This window comes from Hyposmocoma kahamanoa, unplaced genomic scaffold (genome assembly GCF_003589595.1).
Source record: "Hyposmocoma kahamanoa isolate Upper Pololo Valley unplaced genomic scaffold, ASM358959v1 100021, whole genome shotgun sequence".
Taxonomy (NCBI): Eukaryota; Metazoa; Arthropoda; class Insecta; order Lepidoptera; family Cosmopterigidae; genus Hyposmocoma; species Hyposmocoma kahamanoa.
In genome coordinates this window covers 3,809,511-3,828,103 of record NW_020653200.1, presented here as the reverse complement: position 1 = coordinate 3,828,103, position 18,593 = coordinate 3,809,511, and the positions used below count along the sequence as shown (strand labels likewise).

The 18,593-nt window shown below is 34.0% G+C and overlaps 1 protein-coding gene across 1 annotated transcript; it reads right to left on the bottom strand.

Annotated features, from left to right (window-relative positions):
* Positions 1-7,349: 7,349 nt before the first annotated feature.
* LOC113228170 lies at positions 7,350-15,950 on the bottom strand. The gene is made up of 10 exons (XM_026461397.1): positions 15,278-15,950; positions 12,791-12,934; positions 12,404-12,530; positions 12,052-12,217; positions 10,993-11,902; positions 10,703-10,844; positions 10,427-10,590; positions 10,221-10,345; positions 9,870-10,085; positions 7,350-7,679 (listed from the first exon to the last, which is right to left on the bottom strand). The coding sequence occupies exons 1-10, from the start codon at positions 15,668-15,670 to the stop codon at positions 7,607-7,609; spliced, it is 2,460 nt and encodes an 819-aa protein (XP_026317182.1). The 5' UTR covers positions 15,671-15,950; the 3' UTR covers positions 7,350-7,606.
* Between the last annotated feature and the right edge of the window lie 2,643 nt (positions 15,951-18,593).

Below are 18,593 nucleotides of genomic sequence, written 5' to 3'. Positions count from 1 at the left end.
TTGTGCTAAAAATGTGTAAAGTAAATAATTACATTAGAATAATTCTCTATACTGACCACTTAATTATATGTATTATATTTAACGCTATATTGAATTACGTTTTGTTAAATACTGTTTTACTGTAATTGGTGCTTGAAATATATAAAATAATTTAAAAATATGGTTTGATTTATACACATATTAACACATTGAATGCCAACATTGTGATGGATTCGTTTTCGTTTCCCACTCGTAAATTTCAAATATATATATGAATGCATGCTATGAATGCACTCCGGTGTTTTCATAAATTTTCTGTTAATGTATAGATTAATTTGTGATGCCGAAATAATAACAAACTTTTGATCCATGACTTTTTGCAAAACATTACGTTGCCTTATTTTCTGAAACTCGCATCTTATAGTCTGATTATTCAGGAGATGGCAACACTTTCTATTTATTGTAAATTTCTTATCAAGGGTGGTAACTTGGATGTATTACTTTAAGAATAGGTAAAAGCCAGTGTATAAATATGAAGGAAATGTGATGAGAAATCAGCCTGCAAAATTTGTATATACAATCCATTTTTTGCATTTCAGTATAAGTTTTTGTTGCACTATCTGACACTGTTTAGAACTGCAGATTATGGTAATTAGGCAGTAAGTTCAAACGTGCAAGCGTGTCCTCCCCGACGACATCCGCCCCTGCTCTGTGCTTTGCATGGAACTAGTATTTACGCTGCAGAATTATCACCGATTAGAGCGATCAATTTAAACATCTTTATTTTTATACGAAAGTAATGTGTTGAATTATTAAAAGTCATGGAACAAAAGGTTTATATTAGTGATATAGTCCCGCGAGGTTGTTAGTATTTTACAATTAACCCTGTATTTATTTATCTATATAGTACAATCAGCGCGATGCCTATATAGTACAATCAAGTGTTCATATATATCAACGCGATGCCATGAGACAGCGATAAAAAAACAAAAGTCACTGTTCTAAAGTCAAAGGTCCTTTATTTCCATGTACTTACTCAACTTAGTCCGAAGTATCACATGAATTCGTAATTAAATCGAAATAAGATTCTTAAAGATAGGAAAGATAAATATTAAGCTAACTAATAATTTTATTAGTGTTGTAAACACACTACACCTCTTGTACACTGAAACATATTATTTTCTGAGATTATTTGATAAATGCCACATTGTATTTGCCTACTCTAGGTTAAATTACATAAATTACAACAATTTTATTCAAATACAAAATGTTATTCATAGACGTGACTGAAGATGAGACATGGAATTTACTTAATTGTGAAGAATTTATTTTATTTGGACTTAGCTGTGTGGAATCACATCTACGTAAGTACTCGAAATGATATGCTGACGACGCCAAAATCTATTGTTTACAATACTTGTACCTAGAGATGGGTCGTCAACGCGTTTACCGTTCACGAAACGCAAACCGTCCATCGTCGACGGTTAACTAGTCGATCAACTAATTAAATTCGTCAACTAGTCGATAATCAACTTGGGTTGATTTCAGTTTTATGGACGATTAAAGAAACGGCTAACTGAATCAACAAAGTAGGTATTAAGAAATGAACTATTGTATTGGAAGTTAAACATTTTTTCAGGATCCGAATTCGGATATAAAAAGAGCCCAAAAAATATTTTTATTAAGTTCACCTGTGTGTCACCTGACGTCGAAAAATCCAGATATTTGTTTTTACGATATTTTAGTCGATAATTACAATATTTCACGGACTCACTTTATGATAATTTTAGGGTATGTAGAAGTCAGCTAAAGCAACCGCTGGTACAAAAATCTCGTACTAATACGGCGGGTTATTAAAGTAAATAAATAAAAACGGGGAAAAAATTAAATAACTTCGTAACGAATTAACCTATGTCGTTGCCGATAAATTTAAAATGTGTGTAATTTATGGTTTTAACGAACGACTAAGTCGGTTGGCCAATAATTTTCAAATATCATAAATTATGAATTTTTTCATGGTTATCCGGCCGAAAATTACGTTTTCCAAATTTTTTTCTCTGTAACTAAACATATTTGTCACCCAGGTGTTCCACTCTCGCATTTGTATTAGTTCAAACTATAGGAAATCCAGAAGAAAAATGTCACAAAATTTGGGGTTTTTAAAACATTGTGAATCGCGAAAACCTAAGAACGATATTATGTATTATTGTATATTAGACCATAGATACATACTAACATACAATCAATAAATTAAAATAACAATGAGCCTAATTACTAATTTGTAATTAACAAACCGTAAAAAACCGTAACTTTGCACACAATTTATCACACGAATTACTAATAAAAACATAAGACACATACATAGATAGATACATACTGATTTTTTTACTTTATTTACTTTCAATTCATAGTGTAATAATAAATAGCATACAACAGGCCTATCTCACTTCATCGCACATATTCAAAACACAAATTACATGTACTGAAATTAAAGTTCAAAATTATTTGTTTATGTAAGTCTACGTATAATTCGACTAAGTTCGCGTATCGTCTAGACGCGTAGAACGTTGATTAACGCGTTAACGCGTGGACTCTCCGTTTAGCCGTCTACGAAATCTACTATAGTTAACGAATTCAACTAGTTGATCGAAGAACGGTTCACCGTAGAAACGTCGATTGGACGTGAACTCAACTAGTCCGTCCATTCAACGCCCATCTCTACTTGTACCTAACGCATTACGTAGCGATTTCTATCAACATACAGCATCAATAATTGCGTCTTTTCCATTATTTATATTAATTTAATGAGATCTTATTATTTTTATGATAAGTCAACAGTGCTGAAAGTATAGTCAAACTGTTAGAAAATAATACCGTTCGATTATTTACAAATAAGTCATCGGCCATCGTTACAAAGTTCACTTGTTTTATTTCTATTCAAGTTAGACCTGAGAACGAAGCAACACACATTAAGAGGAAGAACGGTTCACCATAGGCGAACAAAAAGTTGATCTATAAACTCTGCGACTATGGCCTAAATGCGCCTGCACTGTAGAGGTATATTTCTATTGGTACCCCTATAGCCTACATGTTTAATATAAAGCGGTGTAAAATTAATAGGTACTTAAAATACATAAGTTCGTGGTTTCTACGCTACGGTCACAACTTTCTACCGACATTCTTGAGTTGACAAATACTGTGTATCACCGTATTGCTTTTCATTCGGCAGCTGAGGGATAAGGTACATAATATCCGCACGTTTCAGAGTCGCACCCTTATTTGAAAACATATAAGGTATTAAATAGGTTATGTGTCGATACGCGTCAACACCGACGCAAAGATAATAAAACACGTAATACCATTCCACTTAGGGCGCGAATCTGAAACGTGCAGACGTATGTTTTATCTTTAAATTTCGTACTAATTACATTGCGGTCAGTATTATTAAATCGGAAAATCGCAAACCTTTTTACGGTGACAGAAAGCTAAGAGCAAATACAAGTTAATGGCTGGTGTTCATACAGACAGGAAACATTAAATGCTCACTTATTTTCAGGCATCCGAAAGAAGTTTTCCACAATTTTAACTAATGCACTGGTAAATCACAACGACTCTTTTAAATAAAAATTTCACAAGAACTAGATATGGAAATTCGCAACGACGTGTACGAACCAATTATTGTAATTTCTACGTGACTATGCATTATTAAAAATGAACTACAAATTATTCATTACTAGCCAGCAAATTTTTATGATTGGCTCATTCACTATCCCAAACCTTTACTCATATCCGAGTAGCCATACCAATCTACTCACGCTGCACGACGTACAGTAAATATTCAGTCTTGCCATCTACATTTACCGTATTCTAAACATCAGGACCACTGGTAAGACTTACATGTAGTTATTAATATTTATAAAGTACACCTGTGTGTGGCCAACAAATAGAATTAATGAAAAATGTGAACCATACATTCTTGTGATAAATACTAACAACATAATAATTAAGTTTCCTTACAAAACAACTTCAAAAAGCTTAAATAATTAATTACATTACAACTTATGTATCTAATACATACCTATTCACTATGTCATTAAATTAAGACGACCAATAAGGATCGTATTCAAAGAGATATTATTCAACAGCAAAAAAACAATATTTACAACGCATTGGATAAAGTTCCTCGTTTTAATTACAAACAAAAATCAAATTGCAAAGCGAAATTTACATAATAAGTGTTCTAAAACAACAACAATGTCTATTTACGATTTATGTTTTTCTTTTAGATCTGAGTTTTCAGGTAGATAAAAGTTATCAAAAGTGTGGTTAATATCCCCCTTGCAGACAATATTGTATCTTGTTCTTTTTTTGTGGATTTTTACTTGGAGATGTTTTGCTTTTTACTTGAAAATGTAGATACATGAATAGATTATTAACTCCTACTTTCGGAAGCATTCATTTCATAAAACCAACATTATACAAATCATTAACGATTTGCAATTCCAAATTTAAAACTCCACGTCCGCCATTGAGCTACGTCGTCACGAGTTATTGCCAAATTTCAACATTCTGATAATTATAACGAAATAGACGAAACCAATATTATCACGTAAAAATAAATCTACATACACTAATATTCTCGGGCGTTTTGCAAAGATCTCCACGACGCGACCTTCAAATTAGACCCAACCTGGTTTGTTGGAACGACGTCTTTATTCGTGGTAAACATATCAAAATATCAGCGATCACACTTTTTTAAAGAGCGATGAAGCAAGAACAACAAAGCAAGCAATTGACCCGATGGGCCTCGGATGTATATCGGTGGAACCAACGGTTCTAGACAATTTGTCACTAAATAATAAGGCTCAATTTAATAAAAACACTTACATTCTACACACACTACCACTAAAGCTAGTCAAGTTCTATGCGTACCGGAGGCGAAGGGTGGATGTTTAACAATGTCCAAGATATTTCTCGTTCTAAGTTGGTGAATAAAATTCTTATGCAAACCGATAGACATTTTAATGTGGAATAGATGATTCCAGTCCCTGATGTTAAGCAGTCGTTCAAATATCTATTAAATGCTTATTCACTCTAGCCATAAATAGCCTCAAATTGTAGCTTTCAGGAAATACCGATAGTGAATTCCACTCCTTCTATACGCATCACGAAAGATGAAGCAAAGCACTTCGTGCGAATGGATGGTTGGATGAAATACGAATGGAGTGATCCGGATTTTTAGGAGTTTGAAAGGGTACTTGTGATAGTGGGACTTAATGGTAAAGTTCCTGCGCATAGTTACAATAAGAAAAAAAATGCCTATATATCATTTTGGAGTTATAGTAAGAGGGGACATAATGCTCTATCTCAAGCAGGGAAAAAAGTATCACGTTAATAAAACTTCCCAACGTTATTCTGTTAATAACTTGACACGACTCATCTGGCCCTAACAACAAATTGGGAGTCACATGTCACGCAACCAGCTCACATTACCGAAAATTACATTACAATTCATACCATATACCCCTAAATCAATATTATTTACAATTATCAGTCCATTCCAAGGTCATTATATTAAACAAAACCAAATATTTACAAAAACAAATGTTCATCACAAATCAATAGATTTAGAGAGCCCTGGAAGCGGGGACTTAAACAATACACTAAGTATAAAAGACACCGCATATAGACGATTGAACGAACGAGTGGCAACCACGTAAGTAGTACAAGGGAAAAGTATTATCATATTTAAAACTGAATACTCCGAACGGGGTAGGGATCCATTGGTTTTTCTGACTTTTTACTAGGTATAAGTCACATTAATGGGCTGCAAACAGTGATAACCTGAATCGTATGGAACAAGCGGTCTTCAGAAGGTAAAGAAACATAAATATATTATTACATAACATTTCAGATTTAGAGCCTGAACTGAATAATTTATTTTTGCTGTGATATTTACTATTACAACTTTTCACTTGGGCAAGTTAAAAAAATTTCAACGCCCACTACCACAAAACGTATTTGAAAACACCTATTTTTTATATTAACTTAACACAAAAAATCACAAGGAAAAAGAATTACATATATATATATCGTCTGCTTAAAGGTAAAGCCACATGTGATATTTTCCACAAAAAATCTCCAAATTATGTACCAGTTGTAAGAAATTCACCATCTTTCTGCAAATAAAACTCTTATTAAGTTTATAGCTTTTTTGTTATTGAGTTTCACGTGCAGAAATAGTTATTTTCTTACCATAGCTATATAAATTAAAGAGTTTTTGTGGAAAATGTCACTTACGTGGTTTTACCTTTAAACAGACGATATATTATTATGTAGTGTAGTGAAGTTTATATAGATAATTCAGGTTTTTTTTCAAATGCGGTAGCACCCCCTGGACAGCATCAACGCCCCCCAATAGCTTCCGAGGCCCCTACCGCCCCCTAGGACCAATTTACGTAGTTCTTAAGTAGCGAAATGTTATAGAATTAAGTCGATAATTTTTATCGAAACTCCCATTGACTTTATAATTGTAAGTCAATGGAAACTCCCAACGTATAGCTTCTATAATAAACGTGAAATTTGTAATTAAGTTTATTGAATTCTGTTCTTTACACTAGATTGTTCTCAGAAACAAAAGGTTATTGAGTGGAATATGTCTTATTAAAATACTCGTCAAATTGCATTGTACTTTTGAATAAATGGTCTATTTTAATTTTGTAATTAAATGCCGTGATTGTAGCACACTCGTAACAGGCACGATATCTGTTCACCCATAGACTGTTAGCGGTGGGCTTTCTTATCGAATAGCTATGGCTATACAAGAGCAATCCTCTACATAAATCCTCCTCTACAGGTTAAATACGAGTTTATTTACATTTACGACTTCTATATGGGTCTAATGAAAGTATATAAACTGAGTAGATGAGACTCCACTAAAAGCTTTTGTTTTAAGCATCACAATAATTTATAACCTCATACTTTTGCACGGCCTACAACACTGTTGTCCTATAGTAATAGGACTGCCTCTAAGAGCTCATCTAAAATCATTGTGACAGATTTATTTTATAAGATTATAAGGTTCTTACAACTAACAGCTAGTATACATACAGGGCATTACAGGGTGCAAGATATTGTGTACCAAAAACCTTAACAGTGAATTGTACTCTTGGTTGTGAATTAAAAACTATTTGATTTTTCAGAAAAGTTTTAAAGGTTTTTTTTTTTAGAATCCTATTCCCAAGTTTGAAACTGCAATTTTATAACTCAAATATGCTGTTTTTGGTCTACATGTTCCTGAGTAGGTTATATTTCAACAAGAGGTCTTACGCATAGTATAATATGTTTTTGTTATTTTTAGCAAATCGATTAGTAAAAATCAGTTTTATTATAGTGCAGATACAAACAATTTTACACTAAACGAAACAACACATACTGTAAACAAGCTTTTTCGTGATACAATTCCATTAAAGTTAATTAATTACCTTAATTAAAAATAATAAACACAATTCACTGTCTATGTTTTCCTAATATCCATCACTCAAACCCTTTGTAATCCTTAATTTAGTACATGTAAAGCGAAAAATTCTATAACAATAACCGCAAGCTTAATAATAAATTGAAAACTCTAATGCAATGTCTTTGATCTCTTAGATCTCTTCATGGCTTTTGAACTCCTCACCCAAGGCAGCACGAAGTCCCTGAAATTTTAGGTACGATATTACTGTAACGGTACTATCATTTTTGTCAACACGCTTTGAACATACACTATTCAGTTTAAATATTTCATACAAAGTGCAAGTAGCGTGGAAAAAATTATACAAAATTAATACAAAAGATATACAAACGGCTTCTGTATACTTAGGTGACAAAAAATCATGTCAGCGATTATACTGTGATATTTTATAAGTTTTCACGGATATATTAGGGTAGGAAAAGGTTTTACCATACAGCCTCTTCATATACTAGTGTATCTTTTCTTGTTTTGATGGAAAACGTGACACGTGCCTGTTCTTATACACTTTATTTCATGAGATTCATGATGATCATTATATAGAATGAACCCATTCTATATAATTGTACAGGTAAGTGTCTATGTTTTTCAATAGATCTTCTGTTGAGCACGGGATTTCTTCGGGTTTGCTATATATTTCCAGCAATAGATCAATGAGGCTAAGAGTTACAATTAAAGAATATACGGTCCAGAGTTTGATGTATGACAAGTATGGAAAAAAAGCAACTCATAGTTTCTTTATCATTCTGCTCAGTGGAATCTTACGCATATATAGCAGTGTTTCGACACATCCAACGAACACTACATCAACTTAATTTTTGGATCTGTTCTGTTTTTATTTTGATTTTTGTTTCTTGATTTTTTGTTCACAAAATTCGGGGCGCATAATATTAACAAATATATTTATTTGTTAATATTATGCGCAGTAGGCTGTTTACAAAAATAACAGAAAATGGCCAAAAAATAAAGTTGGCGTAGTGTTCATTATCATTTAATCAATTTGACTATTTCAAGCATTGACTTACAAATAAATGGACGACGGGTCTAATACAAAAACCACGAAAAAAATGTCCCAAGTCAACCTATTCGAAATTTAAATTGTTATGTCATCGCAGTATCGCGCTGTCAGTAGAACAAATGAAGACTAAAGCGGAGTGTCGCGCTCTGTATACGATTTTAGCGCCGCACTTGTAGTGTGGACACTTTTTAGCGCGGACCCGACGTCCATATAATTGTAAGTCAATGATTTCAAGTATAATTTGCTCACCTACGAAATGAAGATACTTTGAATTGATACATATCACAGGTACACACATGTGTGCGGTGACAAAATATAGGAAATTATTGCAGAGACCGGGAAGCTACCAGAGGTACACCTGGATTGGTGGACGAATATGAGTTACGAGGCCGAACGCAGCGAGGAGGTCTTGTATTAAACGGGTCAGGCAATCCCCGTTCCCGCCGGGGTATTTACAGTGTTTTTGTCAAACAATGCAAGAAAATGACTAAAGAATGAAAGAAAATGTATAATAGAAAACGTAAAACATTATTTACATTAAAAGTGTTTTTGTTTGCTCTTAGCCGGAAACAAATTTTCGATGACTAATATTGCTTCTTGTATTAAATGAAGCCGATTACAGGCCATTATTGTATTTTCGCTCTTCTCCCTAATACTCGTTTTCGTGAAAAAAATATAAAAACACAAAGAAGAAATAAAAAAAGGAACTTTAAAGTGCTTTCGTGTATTTTACTGTATTTTTTAATTACGTAGTGCAAGAATATTCGTGCATGTTGAAGAAAAATAAAATTTCTTTTCTCGTATATGTTTGCATTACTAAAAAAAAATAGACGCCACAAAGTTTGTCATTCATGGAGCATGCTACCTTTGCCGGCCAGGCCGACAATAAGTATAAAAATCCATTTTGGTATATTGCTCTAAATGACTAAACATTGTAATATATCTAGATTGCACTCTAGCTCTAGTAAGAGCTATGTAACCATATAACCAGACTAAAGAAAAACTGTCATACGGCCAACTGCTCACTAACATCAGTAAACGCAACTACGAGAATTAAAAATATATATATTTTTTGGGATGTTACTTATTTAGCATATTATTATGCACGAATATACCTAGACAGCGTTTTATCCTTTAAACAAGGCTAAAAAGGTGGCAAAATAAACGAAAGTATGTATTTAAAATTCTTTTTTGTTATTTATATTTTTTTGTATTTTTATTTCCTTGCATTGTTCGAGAAAAGCTCTACATATACCTCGGCGGGAAAGGTGATTGCGTAACTCATACTTGTTCGGCAATCCTTTCCTTGCCCGCCTTTGCAATAATGTACTATTACATTCATTAATGTTCAATACTTACGATTCTGGCAACGCGGGTAAAATTTCGCCGAAAGCTGTGACAGGCAATACGTCGGTAATCTCGATAAAGCGCACGTCACGCTGCGGTTGCGGCCAAACGGTGAATATGGAGGGCTGTGAGTGCGCCGGCGAATTACCGCCGCTATACCACGTGTCGCGCTGCCGCTGTCGTAGCCGTTCAACGTGTCGCTGCTCGCGAATTCTTCGCATATGCCACCTAGAATGTATATGTATGTTTAGGGACTGCTCATTCTTGTAATATATACGAATGACCACACGACGCGCAATGTGTAAAACCAGTAAGAAGAGTTTTTGTCGCCGTGTGCCACAAGGATGCAACTTTCTGTCGTACCTGAGTTGCCTTCGTTCTTCAGCCTCCAATTTCTGATGCCTCTTTTCAAATATTTTATCATCTAAATTTTCTGTTCCTTCAAGCGTGTAACAACTCGAGTAAGGTTTTTCTCGCCAACGCGGTACCTGATAACATATATGATAAAACCATCATTGAAAATTCATTAAATTAAATTGAATTCAAGCGAATTATTTAAAAAACTGTACCTCCACCGTGGAAACTTTACAAACGCCTGCCGATTCCATGTCTTCCATTTTGACGTCAGGATCTAGACCTAGGTACCAAGACAAATCTGGGTCGCCCACCAAAGTGTGATATGGCTTTTTGGTTACCATTCCTGGAAGAGGAGACTTTTTCCCGCGGCATGTAGCTGGAAGAATGTCGGAAATATGAAAGGCTGCTTAGGATGTTTTATGTGAACGGTCGGAGCATTGGTAATAAAAAAAAAAGATTACTTCAGAAACAAACTAAATCTACCTCACCTTTCCCTTTAGTCTGTTTTGGTTTGGACACTCCTCCTTTCTGACAGTTCGATTTTAAAGTTTTCAGTAGACCCGTAGTTGAAAGCGCACGTTTTCTACCACGTTTGCTGTCGTCTACATGTTTGATATCTGCAGTATCATCCTAAAATAACGAGCAATATTATAATAAGTTTCACAATAAAAAAAAAATTGCATAAAGAAATATAAAATTATTTCGCTTTGCAAGTTCAGACGAATTTCGCAAAGCTGACGTTTTCATTAATGACTTGGAATAAGAATGAAATACTTACTCCCCCAAAGTGAGGTCTTATTCCCCCAAAGTGAGGTCCGATTAGACTAGACGTGCGCGCTACTCGTTTTTTAGATTTATCGAGTGTGCTGGTATCTGATGATATTCCAAATTCCTCCGTGGTCAAAGGTCCCAAATTTATCGAAGAATCAGATGAAAATAGGTCTTGAAATTCCACAGCATCCAAAGTAGGCAATATATTACTAGCCAAATTGCTTGGTGTTTCGCCGTAAGAAAAATCGCATAAGCTTGTCTCATTCCCCGGTTTATTTGGATTATACATTCTCCAATCAATTTCAGTTTCCGTCTTCACAATGTCCAAGTCAGGTTCTTCAACAATCATAGTCTTCGGCGGCGGTGGTGATTCCGTTTTAATCTCGGATGGGTGCATATACGGATTTGTCAAGTTATACCTATCATGATGACTTGTCGACAATTTTATCTTATTTGATAGTTTTGGGCCTGTATCTGCCATGGAATTAAGGATTCGCCTTGCCGTATTAGCACTTTCAGAAGTCTCAGTGCATATTTTCATCCTCCCGTGATTAGTTTTCTGCAGCATCAACTTAGGGATTGGCGATTGTTCTCTCATGTCAGCTTCACCTAACTGGTATGGATCCTCCCCCGTGGGTGTAGTATCTATCAACTGCAATCTATCTGACAGTGAGCCTGTGAATTGCGTAGTTCGTTTTGTATTAAAACTGCTCCTGGATTTGCCATAGGTGTTTATCATTTTTGATTTTCTATTGACACTGAATCGATCATATACGCTCTTATCATCATCAAATATTTTCGAGCTGTCAGGGATATCCAACTTTGTTACTGCCGGTTTTGACATTCGGCTTAAACTGCCAAGCGATGTAGTAGTTCTCCGCCTATTTCTTTGTATTCTTTGGATCACAGGATTTCCACTACAAAAAAATACAAAATATTAAAATAAAATCATAAAGTCCATGAATTATAAGAAATTTCAGCCCTCGTTTTCATATTTGTATTTTTTTTATACTTTATAAATGCAGATAATACATTACACTACACAAAATCTAACAATAAAACTTACCTATTTGATGTAACCGTGTACAAAGCTTCCGAACAGTTATCAGTCTTCATGGTATCTTTCTTCATATATGAACGTTTATTTTCAATCATTGTGAAATTGTCACAGTTTAAATTCCTGTCTAAAAGCGATGGTATCCCCAGATCACTAGACAAATGACTTGACACATCTGGAACAGTGAAAGATATTTTACTTCACTTAGTAATTTATCACTACTAAATCGGTTGGGTTTCCATAATAGTTTTGTCTTTAAAAAGTATACCTTATACCATGCTGATTTGAAGAAATAAAATGTTTTCCTACTTCAATATAACTCATAAGAACTATTAACAGAACGTCAATAAGTTAAATCTACCTGTCTCAGTTGTTCCAGCTAAATCAAATGTGTCCTGACCAAAAGGCTTTTTGTTTAGGTCACTATCGAAAATGTATGAGTTAGATCTATCTGGCAAGAGCAGCTCTGTAAAACTATTCAGCATTATCTGTAAAAAAAATCCAAATTTTGTAGTTGCATATAGACACTATAGAGCCTAATATGGCAGTAGATGAAACAATGGTACTCTAGATGTACTAATTATACCAGAAGTTATAATTGCTATCATGGCTTTTTAAGCATCTAGTAATATTTAAGGCATCCAGTCATTTAATTGTTTGTTATTAATATTGAGCAAACTATGCATGAAGATGTATCAGAATTGGTACACTCGCCACACATTGATTTCTAACTATATAACTCACTAACCTGCGAGGCAGGTCCTGGTTCACTCTTGACAACTGTAGACGTAACGCTACTACTTGGCACATGTACCAAAGGTGTTGGAGGGGTCACAAATGTCCTCTGATTTAATGTGACTCTTCTTTCTGTACGGGACACTTTTGCTTTAAGCTGAAAATTTACATTTTATTCTTTACTTTTGTCAATGAATATGGTGTCAAATAAGCAATAAAAAAGAAAAACATCAGCTAGCCCAGTCACACAACGCGCAGCTTAAAAGCAAAAGATGGTAGGTTTGTTTGCTCCCAAAAGTTTTGCATCTATAGTAGTGCTAATTCTCACTTGCTGGTGCAGTAAACTAAGACACTGTCAAAAATCCAAATCAGTATTCTGGTTTACAATAACAGCTTTAAGCATTTTAATGACAAAGGCAATCGCGCGGTTCTCAGCTATGCTAGGCCAGTATACTAGCTCATACTGTCCTCCTTGTTATAACTAACGGATTTGCATTTTGGTAACTTTCAAGGTATTGGCACAAATATTATCAATTACAGTTTTACTTGACAATAAAACTGAAATTAAATATAGGGGAAAAACGAGATCTACAATCGTTTTTCTGTTTACAGACATGTTAATAACTGAATTACGCTAAAAATGTTGAATACTTTAGTTATGATAAGGAGAACAGTATCGGTTAGTCCCTTCCCATGGAATAAACCTATGATCAGCAGTGAGAACTGTTGGATAACACGGCACAGCTATATATCATGCTAAGAAGTTTGTATATATTTTTGGTACTGGTAATCAGATTAGGAAACGGGTTAGTCAATTAACCATAGTTAGTTTCTTAAATTATAATAATACTAGAAACTTTGCAACTGTACAGTACAACACCAATCTTTTTGTATATTTTTCATCAAATCCATAAACCCATCTAAAGGTTTGAAGCTGCATAAACTTTATTTTGTTATTAAGTATGCTCGCAGTACACACACTAAACATTGTACAATAATATGAAAACTTTTCTTTATATACAGCCAATAGATGAGTAAATTTACCAACATTTTAACTGACTAACTATATTGATTGTCCATAATTGTAACATTATTCTGCACAGCATTATTTTTTAATGCACACTCACATAGCCCGGCACACTAGGGAAACCCAGTATCGTGGATGTCATGGACACAGACAACCACAAAATTCACAATAGAAAAAAATATGGTGATACAAATATTTCTCCCGGCCTGGGAATCGCACCCGGGATCTGCATGGCAGTCAGGCTACATAGGCATTAAGAAGTATTGTACTAAAGTAGTGTACAAAATTCACTAGGCAAGACGTCTCTTAAAATTTCTCATTTTAAATATTTAAATTATTACAAGTCTACAATATTTTTTTTATTCTTTGTTATTAATATAGCAATTTTTTTTTATAACATACCAAGATGGATCATTTTAAACTTTCAGAAAAAAAAATGAATGAATTTTAAGGTTATGTTGTACCAAAGCCAATTTGGATTAAGATGTAATTTGCAACATTATTGTGATAACTTTAAATAGATAATAATAATATATATAAATAACAATCACTTTTCGACTTAGGTATGACTGCCATAGCACAAAACACTGGTAATGTTGCTTCGCACAGCTTAAAAATGTACAACACAATCATTCAAAACTGCCACAATTTTAATCAGTTATAAAAGAAATTCACAATGCAATCTGAAATTTTCATCCTGTGTATTATACTGCATTTATGAATGTCATACATCACAATAGCTTCAATAAAGTACTGAGTAACTCATTGTATCCTAATTTAGACTACTGCTTCATAATTTGCACTACACACAAACTGCATGCAAGCAAAAATTTTTAATAAAAATCAAATCAAAACCACATAGCACATACTAAAACATTAGCAATTGTAAGTACAATCACACATTTTCAATGTTTATATACAGGGTCATTTGTAAAACACTAACAATCTCACAAAACTATTATTAACATCATAAACAAAAAGTTTTGTTCCATGACATTTTACAAGACATAATAAATTTACCATTTACAAACTTTTAACCTTTTTTTGTAATATCTGACACTTTTTACATCTGTAATTAGTAGTAAAGTAGTAAGTTCAAACATGTAAGCATCCTACCTAACAATCACCACCCCACACAGAGTTATTTATCACTGTTTAGAGCAATCTATTGAAATATTTTCATTTTTGTATAAAAGTAAATATGATGCGTTACTAAAGTCATGAAACAAAATTTGTTGTTTAAGACATTAGTAATGTAGTCCTGCGAGGTTGTTAGAATCTTACAAATAATCATGTAGTTTCTCAATTTTAGTTATTAGTGCAAAATGAGCTTTAGAGTGCATAATATTTCAATAACAATATTGTATTCTAAAATAAGACTATTCTTTAATAGTTTGTAATGAGCTACACTCGAGCACAGCCGAACAGTTTTTTTAAAAACAGTAGGAGTTTAGATAATAATGTGAGACTTACAAAATCATTTTCCTGTTTTAGTGCTTGATATAGCTTCTCCCTTTTAGTTATCAGCTCATTTTGTTGTTGGATCAAATCTAGATGATATACAAGAAGATCTTTTAATTTCTTGTTTTGTGTCTCTAAGGTTCTAAGTCGATCTGTAATCCTGCTAAGTTCTGTGCTTGAGCTCAGTACAACTTCCTTCTCCTCGCCCACCACACAATGCGTGGATATCTCCACCTCCTTGTCCAGTTGTAGCGTTTGTCTGCGATCGGAACTCTCTGAGTGACATGCATAAATGTGGTCAAATGGAAAACTCAGCAAGCCGTCCTTGGAATCTAACTGACTAAGCGCCAAATCCGCTGAGAAATTCACCAAATTCGTTTCATTTACGCTACTGCGACTGTTCATTTTTATTGGAGCCCGATCGAAAGCCACACGACGAGCCTGCCGGCTGTCAAAAACTGGAAACCGACACTATACTTTTGTTCGTTTCATTACCACAAAATTGATACTTTGTTCACTGCACTCGTAATTGAAGAATTACTTCTTACCCTCGTTGGGCATCACATTGTCAAAACAGCTACAAATTACGTATCTATCTACTATTTTATTTTCTGACATTTCTTTCACGCACATGCAGAATGTTATCAGACGCATAATAGTTATGCATTTGATGAGTACACGATTCCGGGATTCGCTCCAAATCAAAACATTCGCAAATATATATTATTGATTACTCTTCAATAGCTTTTCGCCACTTAGATAAGACGATAATAGTGTAAAATTTTTTAATAAAAATCATAGGAAAATCCATCAACTCTAGCGTCAAGGCGTCAACCATAGACATGCACTAAATCTTTTTTGTTCGTTCGGATTGCTATAAAATAAACGTAAATCAGGTCATTATCCCACTAACTTGTTTTCTCTAATTGATATTTTGTTAAAATGATTAAGCTTTTAGGCACCACAAAAACCCAATTATTGTTGATATTGTTAGATGGGAAAACGTCTGTGTAAAAATTCTATCGTAGACGAACATTTTTAATCACCTCATAGTGACTCTTACTAGCCAAATTTACTCTATAGCGGAACAAAAAATATTTTTTAATTTTAGTACGTTACAATTTTGGAAGAATGTCCATAGTCTATTCCCACGGTTATGATACACAGATTGTATCGTTATGGCGCATTTACACCGGGTTGTATGTCAACCTTCGGCAGTTACTTCGCCTGCCGAAGGCGCTAGGCGGCGACGTAGTTGACTCGCCATTTGCGCCGAGTCGTCTGCCTCCTTCGCAGACTATTTCGCATTGCTGAAGGCGAAACATCTAGTCGCTTCGGTTGCAAACTACCGTCGTAGATAGCCGACTTCGACGCGCAAGCGAAGGTCGCCTGACGACTTGGTGTAAATGCGCCATTAGGGTATGACGTCATTGATATGTTCGTTTAATGCTGGTCAACTTTAACAAAATTTTAAGTGATATTAAATCTCGAATTTCGCTCGGCAATCGGCATCCCATGACGTGACAAATTATTATTAGGCCAGGGGCCTACTGACCTGATATATTTTTACAATTAATATTTTATATGTACATGCACACAAAAACGGCGGGAAATTCGATTGGACGAAGTTGCGTTTTTTGAATTATTAATTATTGTGAAAAAGTAAGACTCAATGAATTGTTTTATTTCTTCTTTTAAGAAAGTAATTGCTGCATTTATCTACGTTCCAAAAAGTCAAAACTTATTTTAGGCTGTATGGGTATAAAAGACAAAAATAATATGTTTGTTCTAAGAGTTTGTTCATTTGCAAAACTTGGATTCCTCTGTGTTTATTGTGAATTAAAATGTATTAAGATCTTTTTCAACCTCGAATTTAAAATTGTAAAATATGTGAATACGTTGGTAAAGCGTTTTTATTTTGGCGGGAAGTTTGTTTCAAAATGGTTCCAAAGAAGGTAGGTATATCTTTTTATAATTATTTAGAAAATAGACTTTGTAGTTTTCCATGGATTTACGATACTGCTTGTAATAATAGGTTTATCAGCACAAATTAAGTACTTCTGACTTCATTTTTTTATATCCTTCAAATCTAGTTTGAATGGTTTAACCGATTCTTGGACCGTTGCCAAAAAGTTCATACATAACTAGAATACATATCTGTAACCGTGAAAATAAACATCTATTAATAAATTCTTACGTTTATACATGATCCAGTTTACGTTCGGGGCTCGGTAGCTATCATGCATTGGATTAAACTGATTACATTATTTATCATAAACGGTCTATAATAAATAGTAAAACTGGCTCACCAATTTTGGATTCCTTCTTACCATCCGCCCACAGGTAAGATAACAAATTGATTCTAATTCGACTATATGGATTAATTTGATGACACTACAGAATAATTATTCCGGTATTCATCGTACAGGGAATTGCCTAGTTTAATGCAAGGTAATAATTATTTTGATTGCATAGTATGAAACTACATCGGCCGTTCGACAACGGCCGACAGACGACGGTTACCTAGTGTTCACTACCTAATTTCCGACTCAGTTTCTACTATATTTCAGTACCTATTGGAGTATATAGTCGTGAGATAATAAATAACATTCGGGTTATCGTAACATACTATATAAGAAACGGTTTTTCAACAAGAACTTGGTTTTGTAAATCAAAATAAAACAATAAATTTAGATGACAATGAATCAAATTTTTATTGAATTGAAAAAGTAAGGTTTGGCAATTATGAATGAAAAATGATATCTGATAAATGTCCACCACGACCACAGTTACAGATGTCGATTCTTTCATCAAAGTTTTTAATCACTTTTTGACTATTTCTTTACTCAATTCACGAATTTTGAGTTTTAAAGCTGCAATCGATTCGATTGGCTCCGTATAGACTCCATCTTAACATAACCCCATAAAGAAATAATCCAGTGGTGTTTAATCACATGATCGAGCTGGTCACTTAACGGCTGAATTTCGTGATATTAAGCAATCGGGAAATTTGGTTTGCAACAAATTCATTGTTTCGGTGGCTGTGTGACTTGTGGCACCTTCTTGTTGAAATCACATATTAGTGATATCCATATCATCAATAATAGGCCAAAATTGAGTTGTTAACATCTTTCTATAAGAAATGAAACTATTTTTCCGGATTTAAATCGCGTATATTTGTTTTTTCAAACAAACCGACGTTTCGGGCCCTTTACAGGTCCCATGGTCACGGTTGACTGATCTCTCGATAACTTAATCTATTGTCATCTAAATTTATTGTTTTATTTTGATTTACAAAACAAAGTTCTTGTTCAAAAACTCTATATTT